Source organism: Helianthus annuus, chromosome 7 (assembly GCF_002127325.2).
Source record: "Helianthus annuus cultivar XRQ/B chromosome 7, HanXRQr2.0-SUNRISE, whole genome shotgun sequence".
Lineage (NCBI taxonomy): Eukaryota > Viridiplantae > Streptophyta > Magnoliopsida > Asterales > Asteraceae > Helianthus > Helianthus annuus.
This window is the reverse complement of record NC_035439.2, coordinates 40,741,016-40,759,578: the sequence shown is the minus strand read 5'-3', so window position 1 is coordinate 40,759,578 and position 18,563 is coordinate 40,741,016. Positions and strand designations below refer to the sequence as shown.

At 39.3% G+C, this 18,563-nt stretch overlaps 1 protein-coding gene across 1 annotated transcript in view; it reads right to left on the bottom strand.

Annotated features, from left to right (window-relative positions):
• LOC110939549 (calphotin-like) overlaps nt 1–13,465 on the bottom strand; it is a 33,681-nt gene extending 20,216 nt beyond the window's left edge. Inside the window, exons 1-3 of the mRNA XM_022181106.2 lie at nt 13,137–13,465; nt 296–791; nt 183–189 (exon numbers count right to left, since the gene is read on the bottom strand). Of these exons, the coding sequence (XP_022036798.2) occupies nt 183–189; nt 296–791; nt 13,137–13,465 (832 nt within the window). The remainder of the gene's footprint in view (nt 1–182; nt 190–295; nt 792–13,136) is intronic.
• Nucleotides 13,466–18,563: the final 5,098 nt, after the last annotated feature.

The following is an 18,563-nucleotide window of genomic DNA, read 5'->3' as shown; positions in this document are numbered from 1 at the left end:
TGAAAGAGTTTGGTTACACAAGCAATGATCTAGTTCCGCTCCAACGTACTGAATGAATGACCTGGTTTCGCTCCAAATGCCTATATATAGTCCCTGTGGTTTCGCTTATACGGCATGACACATAAGTGAAACTACCTAAGTGACACATGAGCGAAACCCTAATGACAAATGAGCGGAACTACTTCTAACCTATGTACACAAAAGCGAAACTACAACATTAAGACCTAATTTGACTTTCAAGCTCTTATGTTGACTTATCTTGACCTAAGACATAATGCAGACGTAGTCAACAGACATTCCATGCATCAACAACAAGGGCATCAGGAATCGGTGGTAACTCAACGGGCATAACAATGACAGGTGGTGCTATGTCTGGTATGTCGACATGAGCAGGCTCATGTAAAGGGTCTGGTAAATGTGCATCAGCTGGGGCCTCAATGGGGTCATAAGCAACGACCGGCTCCAGACCAACAAGAGCAAGCTCATCAGGCAAAAACTCGACCTCTGGCTCTGGGTCATCGTCGAGGACAACGAGAGGCGCAGCCGACATCGCCATGTCTGAGTCAAAATCAGAGGAATAGAGTTGTACGCCCTGGGCGTGCGGTGAAGCAGACGCCACCGACTCGAATGAGTGAGCACCAAACAGATCAAAAGGAGCCTCCTCAATGGGAGCCTCGACTGGAATAACAGGATCTGCAATGGGCACATCAGCAGGAATCTCAGCCAAGGGAACAACAGGGTCGACAGCAGGATCATCAGCAAAAGGGACATCGGCATCCATGAGGGCCACTCTGTCACACCCCGACCACGTAAAACATCAAATCGTGGCGGAAACGTCGGGGAGTGTTGTAACAGAATTATTGTTTCACAACCATGGCATTTAAAGTATTATCTTATTCATCACCCGAGGGTGGAATTCATTGTTCAAACAAGAACCAACAAGCCACATTGTCTTAAAACTACAGAAATAAAGAGCACATGACGAAATTAAACTACGTCTAGTTTTGTTTTATGTCACTAAGGCCCAAGTCCACCCTAGCGTGTCACGATCATCCTACGCATTTGCTCCTGAAACACATGTGAAAATAAAGTACGTTAGCATAAAAATGCCAGTGAGTAACATAGGTTTTGTGAAAATAGGATTCATGACTTAGGTTTTAGAAAAGGGTTGTTTAACAAAGTCAGTCATGATCCTTGTAACATGTTTTGTTTTATAAATCATTTGAAAAGCGATGATAAAGTAGATGATATGTGAAAAAGTAATTAAATGAATAACTAAGTAAAATGAGTTTGTATATATATATCGAACAGTGTTGTAAAACAATGTCTTGTGAAAAATATGTTATTTGTAAGAAAAATGAATAAGTCCAAGTTGAATGACTTAAATAAACCACCCAATGAAAGTTGCCCATGTCTAAACCATTTGCCCAATGTTATTGTGAAAACCATGTCAAAATGTATATATCAATATCAACATTGTCTATGTCAAATATCAATCATGTAATGTGTACTCAAAATGTCAATGTATGGTTAGTGAAATATGTATCAACTAAACCATAGGAAAAATGCACAAAACAGTGTATTGAAGTAAAACATGGTTTAAATCAACGCTATGTTTTGTGGAAAATGCATGCTATAATGAATACAAACATTTATTCGGTATTGTGAAAATGCATACATTCAAGCCTTGCAACTGTGGTGATAAACCTTTAAACAAATTAAAGGTCTATCTGTCTAAATGTTTTAATCGAATTCGGTCATTCCTTCCAATCCAAACATACCCAGGATTTCAGGAACGGGAGTTGTCAATTCCTATGGTACCATTACCTACTAACGAGCGGCGTGATCAATGTTAATGAATGTATATTGTCCCACTTAAACAAACCAAATGTCATACCCAAAATGTAAGCATGAAAATGTCATGTAAAACAAATGCACTAAGTATGATGAACATACATAGCGTGGAAATGTCATGTAAAACAAATGCACTAAGTATGATGAACATACATAGCGTGAAAATGTCATGTAAAATAAATGTACTAAGTATGCGCTAAACGAACATACGTAGCATAAAATGTTATGTAAATCGAAGTATTTAATGAACATAGCAAGTGTATGATGAGAAAACATGAAAGCACGAAAGTAACAAGTAGGCACATGTGTTTCACCCCAAAATGTTTGGAAAACAGTAAAAGAGGGGACTATGTACTCACTTGAGATTGCTTAGAAGTCGTAGGATAACCACCAAGCAATGTTAGAAGATCACGGAATCAAACAGCACCTATAAAGGCATCTACATTAATAAACGGACCTATCGGAGGATCGGGTAGTACGAGGGTTCGCAAACCAAATAAGTGTGGGAACTTATGTAATATGGTTTGACAAAGCCTACATACTAAAACGAAACTTATCCTAAGTGCTTTTGACCCGTTACGACCCGCTTAGGTAGCTTATGCTACTTTAACGCGTCGTTTGCGTAAAACGCGCTTAAAACGCCTAACTAGCCCTATGACAAGCAAGATATGCCTTAACACACTTAATATTGTTGCTAAAACAGTTTAGGTGTCAAAATTTATGTTACATAAGTTTAAAATGAATTTTAGTGTAAAAAGGGCATTTTGGTAATTTACCTAAGGCATAAGAACCACTTGTCATACAACTACTCAAACGGCGTGACCATAAGGTATAACCTTGAAAGGTTATTCCCTATACACTATGGTCACCTAATGTGTTTGGTCGGATCCTAATGATCGACCAAATGGGTCGGGTTCGTAAGTATAAGCGATTGATTAGATCGCTTACCCTTACGACCCTAAACAAGCACAAAACTAAAAGCGACGAGCTAAACATGCTAGAACATGTTTAGAAAACAGGTTTTGGTATTAAAACAAACGGTTTTAATACCCTAAAGTAGTTTGGTTACAAAATGCGCAGGAAAACGCATTTTGACCGAAACTAGGACTCGTCACTAAGCCTAGATAACGTGGTAATCAGTAGGTATAGTCGCTAGGGACTATAACCAACGTGATTACGCTCACGTTATGAAGTTCAAACGAACTTCGCATTGACCATAAACTGGTCAATGCAGAAAGTCAAACAAAGTTTGACTTTCGGACTCGAAAAGCAAAAAAAGAACGAAAGAATACTTACAACGGGTCCCCGCAAGATTGAATTCCGAGTACTCTCAGGTATGAAGTGTCAAAGCACCCCAACTTAGAGAGCAACCTCTGAATTCAAGTGTGAGGGAAATGGGCAAGACATGGAGGGGTATATATAGGATTTGGTGAACCGTTAAGATCGTTCCTCGCAAAGCGTGCTTCGATCTTGGCCATCCATGTGTACCCATAGTTTTTAAAAACCATTTGAGCCCATTATTTCAGTCCCCTGATTTGAAAATACCATTTGCAATGGGTTTAGAGGTGCAAGACAGCTGCATATAGCTGTTTTCAACAATTTTTCGTATCTGGGGACCTCACGCGGCCCGCCTAAAGTTTGGGGGAATCCTTACGCGCCCCGCCTGAGCAAACTTTGACAGATTTGTCAGTTTTGGTCCCTGCAGCTTAGAAACATGCGTTTTGGCCCATTTTTGACACGTTTAAGCCCCGTTAACCTCATTTCAAGGCTCTAAAATGATGTTAAAGTATAGGGGACTCAAAACATGCTCAAAAATATCTCGGATGTCGGTTCGTTTGGTCGTACGATCGCGATGTTCGCTTAATTACGACGGAGTGCGCATAAGCGCGAAAAACGATCCAAATTGCGCGACGAATGGATTTTTCTCATGCCAAACATTAAAACATAATATTTTAATGCTTACATAAATTTTTGGATGTCCGGAAGTAATCAGAACGTAAGATATGCGCGAAAGTGCAAACTTATGCACTTTTTGACACTTTTAGTCCCTGAATGAGCATAAAGTTTATTTTAGCACACCGAACCACTCAAAGCCTATTTCTAAGCTATGTAAAGGATATTTAAGGTGTGTTTAACTTATGATCATGTTCCAGAATGTTCGTTACAGTTCAAATCGGCATACTTTCGCAGTTTGTCAATTTTAGTCCCTGTAAGCGAATTAACTGAATTTTGCCATACCAAAGCCTTCGAAACTTATTTCTAAGTTATGTAAAGGTTATTTAAGGTATGTTAAGCATAAAATGATGTTCCGGAGTATTTGTTGCATATAACTGATTACGTTTTCGTACCAGTTTGCATATAATCCTCCAGAAAGCAATATAGAGTTTAAAATCGAATAAAGCCAAAACATGAAAAACATCAAACATGAATAAACAAACATTGGGATCAAATAACTTTATTTCATTGATAACCGAACTGTTTAAAATGATTACAAGCACAAATGTCACAGTCTCCCCTACTTGTGGGAATTTCGTCCCGAAATTCGTTTAGAGGAAACTCGTGGGAATAGCTGTGGATACTTCGCCTTCATTTGATCTTCACGTTCCCAAGTAAACTCAGGTCCACGTTTAGATTCCCAGCAAACTTTAACCAACGGAATGCGCTTGCGTTTAAGCCATTTGACTTCACGATCCATAATTTCCACAGGTTTCTCAACAAAATGTAGTGTTTTATCAACACGAATTTCGTCAAGTGGTATGTGGAGGTTCTCATCAGCTAAGCACCTTTTGAGGTTGGATACGTGGAAAGTTGGATGAACATTTCCAAGTTCAGGAGGCAATTGAAGTCTGTAGGCTACCTTACCGATTCTTTCGACGATCTGGAATGGTCCAACGTATCTAGGTGCAAGTTTTCCTTTCTTTCCAAATCTGATCACACCTTTCCAAGGTGAGACCTTAAGTAATACTCGATCACCGACTTGAAAATCCAAGGGCTTGCGTTTTAGGTCCGCGTAACTCTTTTGACGGCTTCGAGCTGCCTGTAAGTTATCACGAACTTTCTTAACCTTGTCAGTTGTTTCCAGAATGAGGTCAGGTCCAGTAATCTGAGCCTCACCTATCTCATTCCAGCAGACTGGTGAACGACATTTTCGACCATAGAGAGCCTCGAAAGGAGCCATGTTGATGCTGGAGTGATAACTGTTGTTGTAGGAGAATTCAATCAATGGAAGATGTGAATCCCAACTACCACCAAAGTCGATCACACAAGCTCTAAGCATATCCTCCAAAGTCTGGATTGTTCTTTCAGTTTGGCCATCAGTTTGTGGATGATAGGCTGTGCTTAGATTGAGTTGGGTCCCCATAGCAGATTGCATGGTTCTCCAAAATCGAGAAGAGAAACGAGCATCCCTGTCTGAAATAATGTTCAAAGGAACACCATGTCGAGATACAATTTCATCCACATAGATTTTAGCCAAATCTTCAGCAGAAAAATCCTCACGGATTGGCAAGAAATGCGCTGATTTAGTAAGACGATCCACAATTACCCAGATGGCATCATGACCTTTCTTAGTGCGCGGAAGTTTAGTAATGAGATCCATAGCAATGTTTTCCCATTTCCAAACTGGAATCTCTGGTTGCTCTAAAAGACCATAAGGATGTTGGTGTTCAGCCTTAACCTTAAGACAAGTAAGGCATTTTGAAACGTATAAGGCAATGTCTTTCTTCATACCAGGCCACCAATACCGAGTACGAAGATCCTTATACATTTTATCTGAGCCAGGATGAATAGAATAACGAGACTTATGGGCCTCATCCATAAGCAAAGCACGAAGGTCATCTTGGCTTGGGACCCACAAACGGTCCATGAAATAATACGATCCATCTTCCTTCAGAACAAGATCAGGCTTAATGTGATAGGGTAATTCCTTACCCATCAAGTCTTGTGAAACACAAGCATGCTGAGCCTGAGAAATGCGTGCTTGGATATCGGATCGAGCTTGGATAGCAGATTGATCACGAATACAATGAAGCAGAGTACGTTCCTTACGACTTAATGCGTCAGCCACGACATTCGCTTTACCAGGATGGTAGCGAAATTCGCAATCATAGTCGTTTAGGAGTTCGACCCAACGTCTTTGCCTCATGTTGAGTTCTTTTTGATTAAAGATGTGCTGGAGACTTTTGTGGTCAGTGAAAACCACGCATTTTGTACCGTACAAATAGTGTCTCCATATTTTGAGAGCAAAGACAACTGCACCCAACTCAAGATCATGAGTGGTGTAGTTTCTCTCATGTACCTTCAATTGTCTAGATGCGTAGGCTATGACTTTGTTCCTTTGCATCAGAACACAGCCAAGACCCAATTTCGATGCATCACAGTAGACAACAAAATCATCGTTGCCCTCAGGCAGAGTTAGAATAGGTGCATCACAAAGCTTCTGCTTCAAGGTCTGAAACGCTTCTTCTTGCTTAGAACCCCATTCAAAGGGTTTGTTTTTCTGAGTTAGAGCAGTTAGGGGAACTGCAATCTTTGAGAAGTTTTTAATGAAGCGGCGGTAGTAACCCGCAAGACCAAGAAAAGAACGAACCTCAGTAGGAGTAGTTGGCGTATCCCAATCCTTAATCGCACTGATCTTGGAGGGATCTACATGAATACCTTGTTCGTTGACAATATGTCCCAAAAATTGAACTTCCTTAAGCCAAAATTCGCACTTGGAGAATTTGGCAAAAAGTTGTTCTTTCTTTAGGAGTTCCAGAGTAAGACGAAGATGTTGCTCGTGATCAGCTCGCGTCTTAGAATAAATCAAGATATCATCAATGAAAACGATGATGAACTTATCTAAATAAGGCTTGCAGACCCTATTCATCAAGTCCATGAAAACAGCAGGAGCATTGGTCAAACCGAATGGCATGACTGTGAACTCATAATGCCCATATCGAGTGCGAAATGCTGTTTTGGGAATATCCTCTTCATGCACACGAAGTTGATGATACCCAGAACGAAGATCAATCTTCGAAAAGCAAGTAGCACCCTGTAATTGGTCAAAGAGATCATCAATGCGAGGTAGGGGATATCGATTCTTGATGGTAAGCTTATTCAGCTCACGATAATCGATACACATTCTGAAGGATCCATCTTTCTTCTTGACAAAAAGAACGGGAGCACCCCAAGGAGAAAAGCTAGGACGGATAAAACCTTTGTCAGAAAGCTCCTGAAGCTGCTTAGATAGCTCTTGCATCTCAGACGGTGCAAGGCGATACGGAGCTCTAGCAATAGGATTTGCACCAGGTACGAGATCGATATGGAACTCGACTTGGCGTGCTGGGGGTAGACCAGGCAATTCTTCAGGAAACAGCTCCGGATAATCCCGAACAACAGGGATATCTTGAATAGGCTTACCTTGGTCTTTATCTGCCGTAACATGTGCCAAGAAGGCCACATAGTTCTTTCGCAGATACTTTCGAGCTTGAGAACAAGACATAAGCTTGAGGCTACTAACAGGTTTGTCACCACGAACCTGTAGGATCTCACCTGACGGGAGCGGCACACGAACGATCTTCTCAAAACAAACCACCTCTGCGTGATGCTTGGCTAACCAATCCATACCCACAATAATGTCGAAACTTCCAAGACGCATAGGCGTGAGGTCAATAGGAAAAAGATGGTTGGTAAGGTTTAATTGGCAGTTGCGAAGAATGGAATTAAGAACAATGGGTTCACCATTCGCAACTTCAACAGTCAAAGGTTTACTTAGTTTTGTTCTAGACACGCGAAGCAATGGTTCGAAAGATAAAGACACAAAACTTTTATCGGCCCCTGAATCAAAAAGAACAGACGCAGGTTGATTATTAACTAAGAACGTACCGTTCACCACTTCGTTGTCTGCCTGCGCCTCAACAGCATTCATATTGAAAGCTCGTCCACGAGCCTGAGCCTGAACTGGATTTGCATTAACCAGCCTTGGACACTGGTTTCGATAATGAGTCAGGTCTCCGCAATTAAAGCATGAGCCGGGAGGGTAGTGAGGTCGTGCAGCTTGCTGTTGAACAGGTGGTTGAGCTACATGATTTCGAGCAAAACGACAAACTTCTGCAAGATGACCCGACTTCCCACAGTTGGTACAGAAACGACACGGGAGTTGTTGCTGATGATGACTATTGCACCTATTGCACAAAGGTGCATTCCCTTCATATCGTTTTTTCGCGGGAGGCTGCGCTGGCTGATTGGGAGCTGCCTGGTTCTGTTGGGCAGTGATGGCAAAATTTTGGGAAGCCTTTCGCTTCCTAGAGCCCCTTGATGAGCCAGAATCCTTCCCCTTCTTACCTTTCTTGCTATCCTTCTTGTCAGAATCCTGCTTCTTACCCTTGTCACCCTTCATATGCAATTTACCCTTTCTGACCTGCGATTCTGTCAATGTCGCAGCTAACTCAATTGCCTGACGGACAGTGGTAGGTTTACTACCAGTAACGATGTCTTGCACAGAATCAGGTAGACCATCGATGTATCTTTCGATAGCTTTGTCAAGTGGGGTGACCATTGTTGGGCATAGCAAACTCAACTCTTCATATCTATCAGTATACGCCCGGTGCTCACCACTAACCTGTTTCAGATCGTCAAACTCCCTTTCCAACTTTCGCAATTCATGACGAGGACAGAACTCACTCATCATGAGAGTCCTTAACTCAGCCCACGTTTGTGCTAAAGCGACTTCAGCACCACGATCTCTCATAATCCCGTTCCACCATGTCAACGCCCTCTTCTGAAAGACACTTGAAGCAAACTCGACCTTGCGATTATCAGGACACTGAACATGACGAAAAGTATTCTCAATGCTCTCAAACCATTGAAGAAGCCCAGTTGCTCCTTCGGTACCACTGAACTTGAGTGGTTTAGCCGAATTGAAACTCTTAAAGTTACAAGGAGCGTTCTGATTGACGTTTGCTTGGTTAAACTGAGCAATAAGATTCAGGAACGCCGCAGCCATATGCTGTGCGATGATTTCCGCCAGTTCGGCATTGGGTAGCTGATTTTCGCGTCGAGGAGGCATGCTAAAAAGAGGAAAAACACGAGAGGAATGAGTGAGAAGATTAGATGAAAAGAACGAGATGAAACAAAATCAACAAAGCAAGGATGGTGGTCATTTGTCTGTATCACAAAGCAAACAAATGACGCACAGTGACTAATCAAAGTAAATGGGTCCATAAACAATGCTTATCGAAGACATGCTCGCCTATAAGTGAACACTCACCCCAAGAGTTCCCAGGTAAGAGTGACTGGTCCGATTATGTGGATTTGTACGAACACTCTAGCCTTAGACAGAAAACCCAGGGTACAGGCATTCACCCTTCCAGTTTGCACGTGTTCACATCATTTAGACCCAAACTTTGACGGGATTTTGAAAACTCGAAAGGCACAAGGCCAAAAGAATCATTAAAGCAAATGATAAATTTCCAAAATCAATTTGAAAAGTCAAAAGGGTTCAAAACAATAAAATGGATCATTTGAAAAAAAATGGAGGATTGTTTTTTCAGAAATCGTTTTAGAAATCTAGGTTCTTGTTTTGATGATCACCTAAGGATAGGTGAAGTGCATGTTTTAAAATCTAAACACAAGACAACTTGTGTTGGGGTCCTAGAAAGGTTATAGTCTAGGTCAAAGCATTACTAATAACCTAATTCCCTATAACCATTGGCTCTGATACCAACTCTTCTGTCACACCCCGACCACGTAAAACATCAAATCGTGGCGGAAACGTCGGGGAGTGTTGTAACAGAATTATTGTTTCACAACCATGGCATTTAAAGTATTATCTTATTCATCACCCGAGGGTGGAATTCATTGTTCAAACAAGAACCAACAAGCCACATTGTCTTAAAACTACAGAAATAAAGAGCACATGACGAAATTAAACTACGTCTAGTTTTGTTTTATGTCACTAAGGCCCAAGTCCACCCTAGCGTGTCACGATCATCCTACGCATTTGCTCCTGAAACACATGTGAAAATAAAGTACGTTAGCATAAAAATGCCAGTGAGTAACATAGGTTTTGTGAAAATAGGATTCATGACTTAGGTTTTAGAAAAGGGTTGTTTAACAAAGTCAGTCATGATCCTTGTAACATGTTTTGTTTTATAAATCATTTGAAAAGCGATGATAAAGTAGATGATATGTGAAAAAGTAATTAAATGAATAACTAAGTAAAATGAGTTTGTATATATATATCGAACAGTGTTGTAAAACAATGTCTTGTGAAAAATATGTTATTTGTAAGAAAAATGAATAAGTCCAAGTTGAATGACTTAAATAAACCACCCAATGAAAGTTGCCCATGTCTAAACCATTTGCCCAATGTTATTGTGAAAACCATGTCAAAATGTATATATCAATATCAACATTGTCTATGTCAAATATCAATCATGTAATGTGTACTCAAAATGTCAATGTATGGTTAGTGAAATATGTATCAACTAAACCATAGGAAAAATGCACAAAACAGTGTATTGAAGTAAAACATGGTTTAAATCAACGCTATGTTTTGTGGAAAATGCATGCTATAATGAATACAAACATTTATGCGGTATTGTGAAAATGCATACATTCAAGCCTTGCAACTGTGGTGATAAACCTTTAAACAAATTAAAGGTCTATCTGTCTAAATGTTTTAATCGAATTCGGTCATTCCTTCCAATCCAAACATACCCAGGATTTCAGGAACGGGAGTTGTCAATTCCTATGGTACCATTACCTACTAACGAGCGGCGTGATCAATGTTAATGAATGTATATTGTCCTACTTAAACAAACCAAATGTCATACCCAAAATGTAAGCATGAAAATGTCATGTAAAACAAATGCACTAAGTATGATGAACATACATAGCGTGGAAATGTCATGTAAAACAAATGCACTAAGTATGATGAACATACATAGCGTGAAAATGTCATGTAAAATAAATGTACTAAGTATGCGCTAAACGAACATACGTAGCATAAAATGTTATGTAAATCGAAGTATTTAATGAACATAGCAAGTGTATGATGAGAAAACATGAAAGCACGAAAGTAACAAGTAGGCACATGTGTTTCACCCCAAAATGTTTGGAAAACAGTAAAAGAGGGGACTATGTACTCACTTGAGATTGCTTAGAAGTCGTAGGATAACCACCAAGCAATGTTAGAAGATCACGGAATCAAACAGCACCTATAAAGGCATCTACATTAATAAACGGACCTATCGGAGGATCGGGTAGTACGAGGGTTCGCAAACCAAATAAGTGTGGGAACTTATGTAATATGGTTTGACAAAGCCTACATACTAAAACGAAACTTATCCTAAGTGCTTTTGACCCGTTACGACCCGCTTAGGTAGCTTATGCTACTTTAACGCGTCGTTTGCGTAAAACGCGCTTAAAACGCCTAACTAGCCCTATGACAAGCAAGATATGCCTTAACACACTTAATATTGTTGCTAAAACAGTTTAGGTGTCAAAATTTATGTTACATAAGTTTAAAATGAATTTTAGTGTAAAAAGGGCATTTTGGTAATTTACCTAAGGCATAAGAACCACTTGTCATACAACTACTCAAACGGCGTGACCATAAGGTATAACCTTGAAAGGTTATTCCCTATACACTATGGTCACCTAATGTGTTTGGTCGGATCCTAATGATCGACCAAATGGGTCGGGTTCGTAAGTATAAGCGATTGATTAGATCGCTTACCCTTACGACCCTAAACAAGCACAAAACTAAAAGCGACGAGCTAAACATGCTAGAACATGTTTAGAAAACAGGTTTTGGTATTAAAACAAACGGTTTTAATACCCTAAAGTAGTTTGGTTACAAAATGCGCAGGAAAACGCATTTTGACCGAAACTAGGACTCGTCACTAAGCCTAGATAACGTGGTAATCAGTAGGTATAGTCGCTAGGGACTATAACCAACGTGATTACGCTCACGTTATGAAGTTCAAACGAACTTCGCATTGACCATAAACTGGTCAATGCAGAAAGTCAAACAAAGTTTGACTTTCGGACTCGAAAAGCAAAAAAAGAACGAAAGAATACTTACAACGGGTCCCCGCAAGATTGAATTCCGAGTACTCTCAGGTATGAAGTGTCAAAGCACCCCAACTTAGAGAGCAACCTCTGAATTCAAGTGTGAGGGAAATGGGCAAGACATGGAGGGGTATATATAGGATTTGGTGAACCGTTAAGATCGTTCCTCGCAAAGCGTGCTTCGATCTTGGCCATCCATGTGTACCCATAGTTTTTAAAAACCATTTGAGCCCATTATTTCAGTCCCCTGATTTGAAAATACCATTTGCAATGGGTTTAGAGGTGCAAGACAGCTGCATATAGCTGTTTTCAACAATTTTTCGTAGCTGGGGACCTCACGCGGCCCGCCTAAAGTTTGGGGGAATCCTTACGCGCCCCGCCTGAGCAAACTTTGACAGATTTGTCAGTTTTGGTCCCTGCAGCTTAGAAACATGCGTTTTGGCCCATTTTTGACACGTTTAAGCCCCGTTAACCTCATTTCAAGGCTCTAAAATGATGTTAAAGTATAGGGGACTCAAAACATGCTCAAAAATATCTCGGATGTCGGTTCGTTTGGTCGTACGATCGCGATGTTCGCTTAATTACGACGGAGTGCGCATAAGCGCGAAAAACGATCCAAATTGCGCGACGAATGGATTTTTCTCATGCCAAACATTAAAACATAATATTTTAATGCTTACATAAATTTTTGGATGTCCGGAAGTAATCAGAACGTAAGATATGCGCGAAAGTGCAAACTTATGCACTTTTTGACACTTTTAGTCCCTGAATGAGCATAAAGTTTATTTTAGCACACCGAACCCCTCAAAGCCTATTTCTAAGCTATGTAAAGGATATTTAAGGTGTGTTTAACTTATGATCATGTTCCGGAATGTTCGTTACAGTTTAAATCGGCATACTTTCGCAGTTTGTCAATTTTAGTCCCTGTAAGCGAATTAACTGAATTTTGCCATACCAAAGCCTTCGAAACTTATTTCTAAGTTATGTAAAGGTTATTTAAGGTATGTTAAGCATAAAATGATGTTCCGGAGTATTTGTTGCATATAACTGATTACGTTTTCGTACCAGTTTGCATATAATCCTCCAGAAAGCAATATAGAGTTTAAAATCGAATAAAGCCAAAACATGAAAAACATCAAACATGAATAAACAAACATTGGGATCAAATAACTTTATTTCATTGATAACCGAACTGTTTAAAATGATTACAAGCACAAATGTCACACACTCCATCTTGGTCACCCTCCGGGGGACCCTCTAGGAACAAATCGATGTCGTCATCGGCAAACTCATCATGAGGCAGATCCTCGAGAGGAACTGCGGCAAGCGGTAGAGGAGCAGGGATCTGAAGAAGAGGTAGGTCCCCATCGAAAGGGCCATCAGCAATAGGAATATCATCTCCAAACTCAGGAAGAGCAAACGGCTGGAAATCATCCTCATCCGTGCTAGTAGTGTCTGATGTGTAGACCTCACTCTCTGACGGGATCTCGTCGTCTGACACGATCGTTATAGGATCCAAGGTGTCCGATACTCCAGTATCTGAAGATGATGGCATGGTGTCTGTAACACAACCACACATACGCACATATATTAACATGAAATCAAATAAACATGTAAGTCACATTAATGCAAGCAAGTAATCCTCCTAGTCTCCCCAGACTACCCCTCCCAGCCTCTCAGACTGAACTTCCTGGCCTCTCGGACTAACTCCCTAGTCTCTAAGACCAACCTCCCAGTCTCTAAGACTAAACCTCCCCAATCTCTAAGATTGAACCCCTCAGTCTCTAGGACTGAACCTCCCTCAGCCTCTAAGGTTGAACTCCCTTAGTCTCTAAGACTGAACCATAAATTTTGAAAAGTGCATTTGTGCCTTTTATTTGTAAAAATGTTTTGTACCCTGGATCTGGATGTTTAGTGTATGCAATGTAAAAATGTTTTTGTGAGAGCCCTAGTGATCATAGTCTAGACTCGAGAAAGAATCCTAGTTCGCTATGATCGAGGCTCTGATACCAAGCTGTCACGCCCTGGCTATTGCGGAAGCGTGGGTTTAATTTGGTGTGACTTCTTAATACCATAACCATGGTCCTTGCGGATCGGATCTATGAGCTCGAAGCTTCCTTCGTAACTCCCGGAACTTCTTCGTAGCAACAATCATAACAATGCTATATGAAAATAAAACACATGATGATCATCCATTCATTAAATTTAAAGTTACCACAATGTCATTGTTTAAAATGTCGACACATATAACAAGTTACCACCATGACATAATTAAAACGTGTTCATACGACACAACAAAAGACTTAAATAAAAACGTGGGTTAGAGACATGTAACCCGTCCAGGTAAGGGTTAACATGATTATTCCCTACGCAGCTTGACACGATTGCACACTTCGCCAGATCCATTAATTTCTTGAAATACATGTAGTTTGAAAAATCAACAAAAGTTGAGCGAGTTCATGTAAAATTGAGTATGTATAAACCTTTCATGTATGAATAAAAGTCCCTGGTATGTGTGAAAAGGTGCAGGAAGACTCAAACCTAGCAAATTTGTTACCTGGCTTCGGCTGTAAGACACAGTCACCTCTATGGGCCGCCCCGGCCTCACGGGTGTGGGCTCACTACACCCAAATAGATCTATCACTCTTGTGTCACTCGATCCTAACAACGAGGATTGATGGCCTTAAGTGTTGTACCCACCCCTCACATGATCTAGTAGTAAAAACCCTCCCTATGCTAACCATACCATGTAAATAAATGCTTGTAATAATTTGTAACATGTGTTTCACCCCCGAAGTATAAAACTGAAAACAGTAAAGAGAAAAGGGGGACATGAACTCACAGAAGTGCGTCTCCTGATATAGAATCGTCAATCCCAACTCGGTCTGCTACGCGACGACCTACACGTACTAGTGCCTATTAGACGGATGGGCCGTGCCTTGGCTTGGGGTTTAATGTTTTGAATTGCGTTACTTTGATATTATCCCAAGTTTGTGTCTACTTGTTAAAATAATAATAATTATTTTAACTTAACTTTTGTTTTTGGGAAAATAGTTAGGGAACTATTTCGTATCCACACTTCCAAGTATCTTATATGTGTATTTCCTTCCCAAGGATGGGGGTATTTATACATGCACATTTTGTAATTCCAAAAAATATATTTTAAGTCCCACTTAGAAAAATATATTTAAATTATTTGTCTAAAACATCTTAATTCAAAATATATATATTTTTCCCAAAAATATTATATTTTACTTCATCGATTTTCCAAAATAATATTTTACCAAAAATATACGTGTAAAAGTATTTTTCTGAAATATTACGTAAGTTACGTTTTAGCGTTTCGTATTGCAATAATAATTGCGTAACTTAAATATTTATTTCGTGAGGGTTTTGGGTATTATTTTGGAGTCGTAGTTTCGTGGTTTATAATAGTTATATTATTTTATCCTAAAAAATAATACATCTAGTGCACAGAATAAACAAACAATCACACAAGCGTTTTAGTATAAAATATATATTCTACATATATATTTATCAAATTTTATTTACGAAAATCAACCTCCGGCACTTAGTATTTTTGTAATAAAAATCATGGCGAAGTTTATTTTGAGAACAAGTTAAAAATATGGTTGTAACACTTGCTAGAAAAATATTTCCTAAGTGTTGAAATTTTAGAAAAATTTCGCCAGAATTTCCTTTGTAAATGGAGGCGTCCATGCTTACTAGAATATCATTTTCTTTTCAAAAATTCATTCAAACAATCCTCAATCAACAACATACAATCTCTATTTACCAACTTATCAAAAACAAGCATAAACTATAAACTTATGAACTTGAAAATTTATAAAAGTATGTAGTAACTTACTAGCATACTTTGTAAGTCTTGTTACCTTTAAAAATGTGATTAGATCCTTAAAAACTTCATTTTTAAAGAGTTTGAATATTCGCAACTTCTAGTCATATTTTCTAAAAATATTTCTTTGTGAAATTTTCTTATTACACAAGTGTTTCTACACTTGTTTATCCACTAAAAATGTGTTTAGTTTATGTAAGATCCAAGTTTTAACGAAACTCATACTTTTCACTTGGTTCTTTCGAAAAACCGCTCATGGATCTTTAGATCTACAAGATTATAACCTACTTTGATCTTTATTTTTCAAGAAAACATTCATTTATTCAAGTTCATAGTTTAGGTGTGGATGATTCCATCATCCTACAACTTTTTATCTTTCTCATCTTGCTAGATCATGTTTTTAATCATGATCTAGCAAGACCATATGATGATCCATACCATTTCTACTAGCAAACAATAATTAACAAGCATCACAACACAAGAATATCATGATTTCTTAACCATTTTAACACTACTTCATTACAAAGTTAGTTTATGCTCAAGACTTGTTTATGGTTCTTTAGAGTTCTCATCATTTTGATCTTTAATCATCATTAACCACTTAAACAACATGTAAAATGCAAGGATCTAAGTTCTTGCCACTAGCTCAAGGCTAGGGGAGTTCAAGAGTAGAAAAGTGGTGGATAAAAGAAGAAGAAGAGAGAGGTCCTTGAGCTTCCGAACACACCGAGCTTCGTTGTATGATCTCTAACACCCTTGGATGCCCTTGGAATGATTGAAGAAGCTTGAATGATGGTGGTGGTGGTTGTGGTGGCTCACGGCCGAACTCAAGGAGATAGGGAGAGAAGAGTTTGAATGTGTTGTGATGGTGGTAATGAGTGTAGTCAAGTCCCTTTGGTCATTCTTATAATCCTCTTAACCCTCATTAACCATTGTATAACATGCCTCATTATCCACCACCATGATCTATTATAATATTCAAAGAAATCCATGGGTGGGGACACCCATGGTGACCGTCTCCAGGTGGGGTATAGGGTTGGGTTTCAATGGGTGGTTACTAGTTTATAGTTAGTGGGTTTTGGTGTGTTATGAAATATATAGTGTGTGAGGGTGTTCGGGGACCCTAACTAGCTTAGAAAAATAAAAACAATGTGTTTGGCAATATTTTTGTGTTTCGGGTAGTGTCCGGTTGTCCGGTTGGGTGTTATCCGTTAAAGTGCTTAATTAATCCGTAAGGTATCTTTTATAATATATTTAGTGACACTTTTAATTCCCGACACTTTGGAAAGTATCTAGGACCATTTTGTCAAGTTTTTGCACATTACTAGCATAGTTAAATGCTGAATTTTGTTATTAAGTGCAGAATTCTGCATTTAGAGTGTGTTTTAGGCACTTCCCGGCACTATAACTATCACCTAGTGACACAGTTTTATGGTCCTCATTTCCCTACACTCCCTACTAGCGTAGTACCCTGTCTCTGGCTCATACTGGCCTCAAAAACATTGTCTGTTTAGGTGCTGGCATTGTCAGCATGTTTTCTGGGTTATCCGCTCACTGTGCTAACTGTGCTTTGTGCATCAAGTTTGTCACTAAAGTTTGTGTGAAATAAGTGGAGTGACAGCATGAAATGTGATGCATATGTATGTATGTAAAAGAAATCAAAGAGCAGTTTAATCACAGCTGTAATCAAGCACAGTCGTTAAGCACAAATTAAATATTAATTAATTGTATGGATACCTGTAATAGTTAGGGTTGTCACACATAGTGTCATGAGCTATGTCTATAATTTGAAGTTTTTCACTTAATTTGCAGGTTAAAGCTTCAATTTCAGCTTCATAGCCTTTAATTTTCTTCAAATACATAGACTCATTTCTTTTAACAAAAAAGTTTGATTCATTAATGTTAGACATTTCGTTAACCAGACTTTGATTTTCAGTTGATAATCTATCAACTTCACCCTGTAATTCACGACATTTTAAGCAAACAGAACTAGCAGAATTACTTACCTCTCCTGTTGGCTTGTCTAGGTTGGCCATGAGAGCAGCAATTTGAGCTTCCAATCTTTTATATTTGGCATCTTTCTCTTCAGCTTCCTTTTCATAATCAGACTTTAGCCTTTCTTCTTCAGTTGTCTGATTAGCCTTATCTTCTTTAGCTTCACTTTCCTTCTCAACTTCAGCATCCACCTTTGCTTTAGCATCTTCCACGTTAGCTTCAGCATCATCAACGGACACTATCTCTGCCATAAATGTCTGAGTGACATTCTCATCATCTTCCAAGTGAACACTACAGTCATATGAACCTTCTCTTGCTTTAGAGATCAAAGCCCTTGAGTTAGAGTTGTTAGATGCATTCCTATTGTTTGAACTCTGACTTACAGCTTCAGTTTTCTATTTTTGACATTCCCTAGCAAAATGTCCATAACTTTGACAGTTAAAGCATCTCACTTTGGTCTTGTCAAAACCAACACTCTTGCCCACAAACTTTCTTCCTGTCCTGTTCATAAACCTCTTGACTCTTCTGGAAATAATGGCCATTTGCCATTGCAGATCCATCTCCTCTAAGTCATCAGGGTCAATCTCATCATAATCTTCATCTAAAGTGGCAGGATCAGATATCTTCCCCTGAATGTAGTTCTCATAAGAAGCAACAAATGAAGCAAGTAGAGCAAGATGTTATTCTGCAGACTTCACACTCATAGGCATTGACTTTGTACTGCTACTCTAATTAGTAGCTGATGTTCTCTTAGCTCCTGTCGATCCTCCTGAAGCAGCTACGAAACACATATCACCATCTT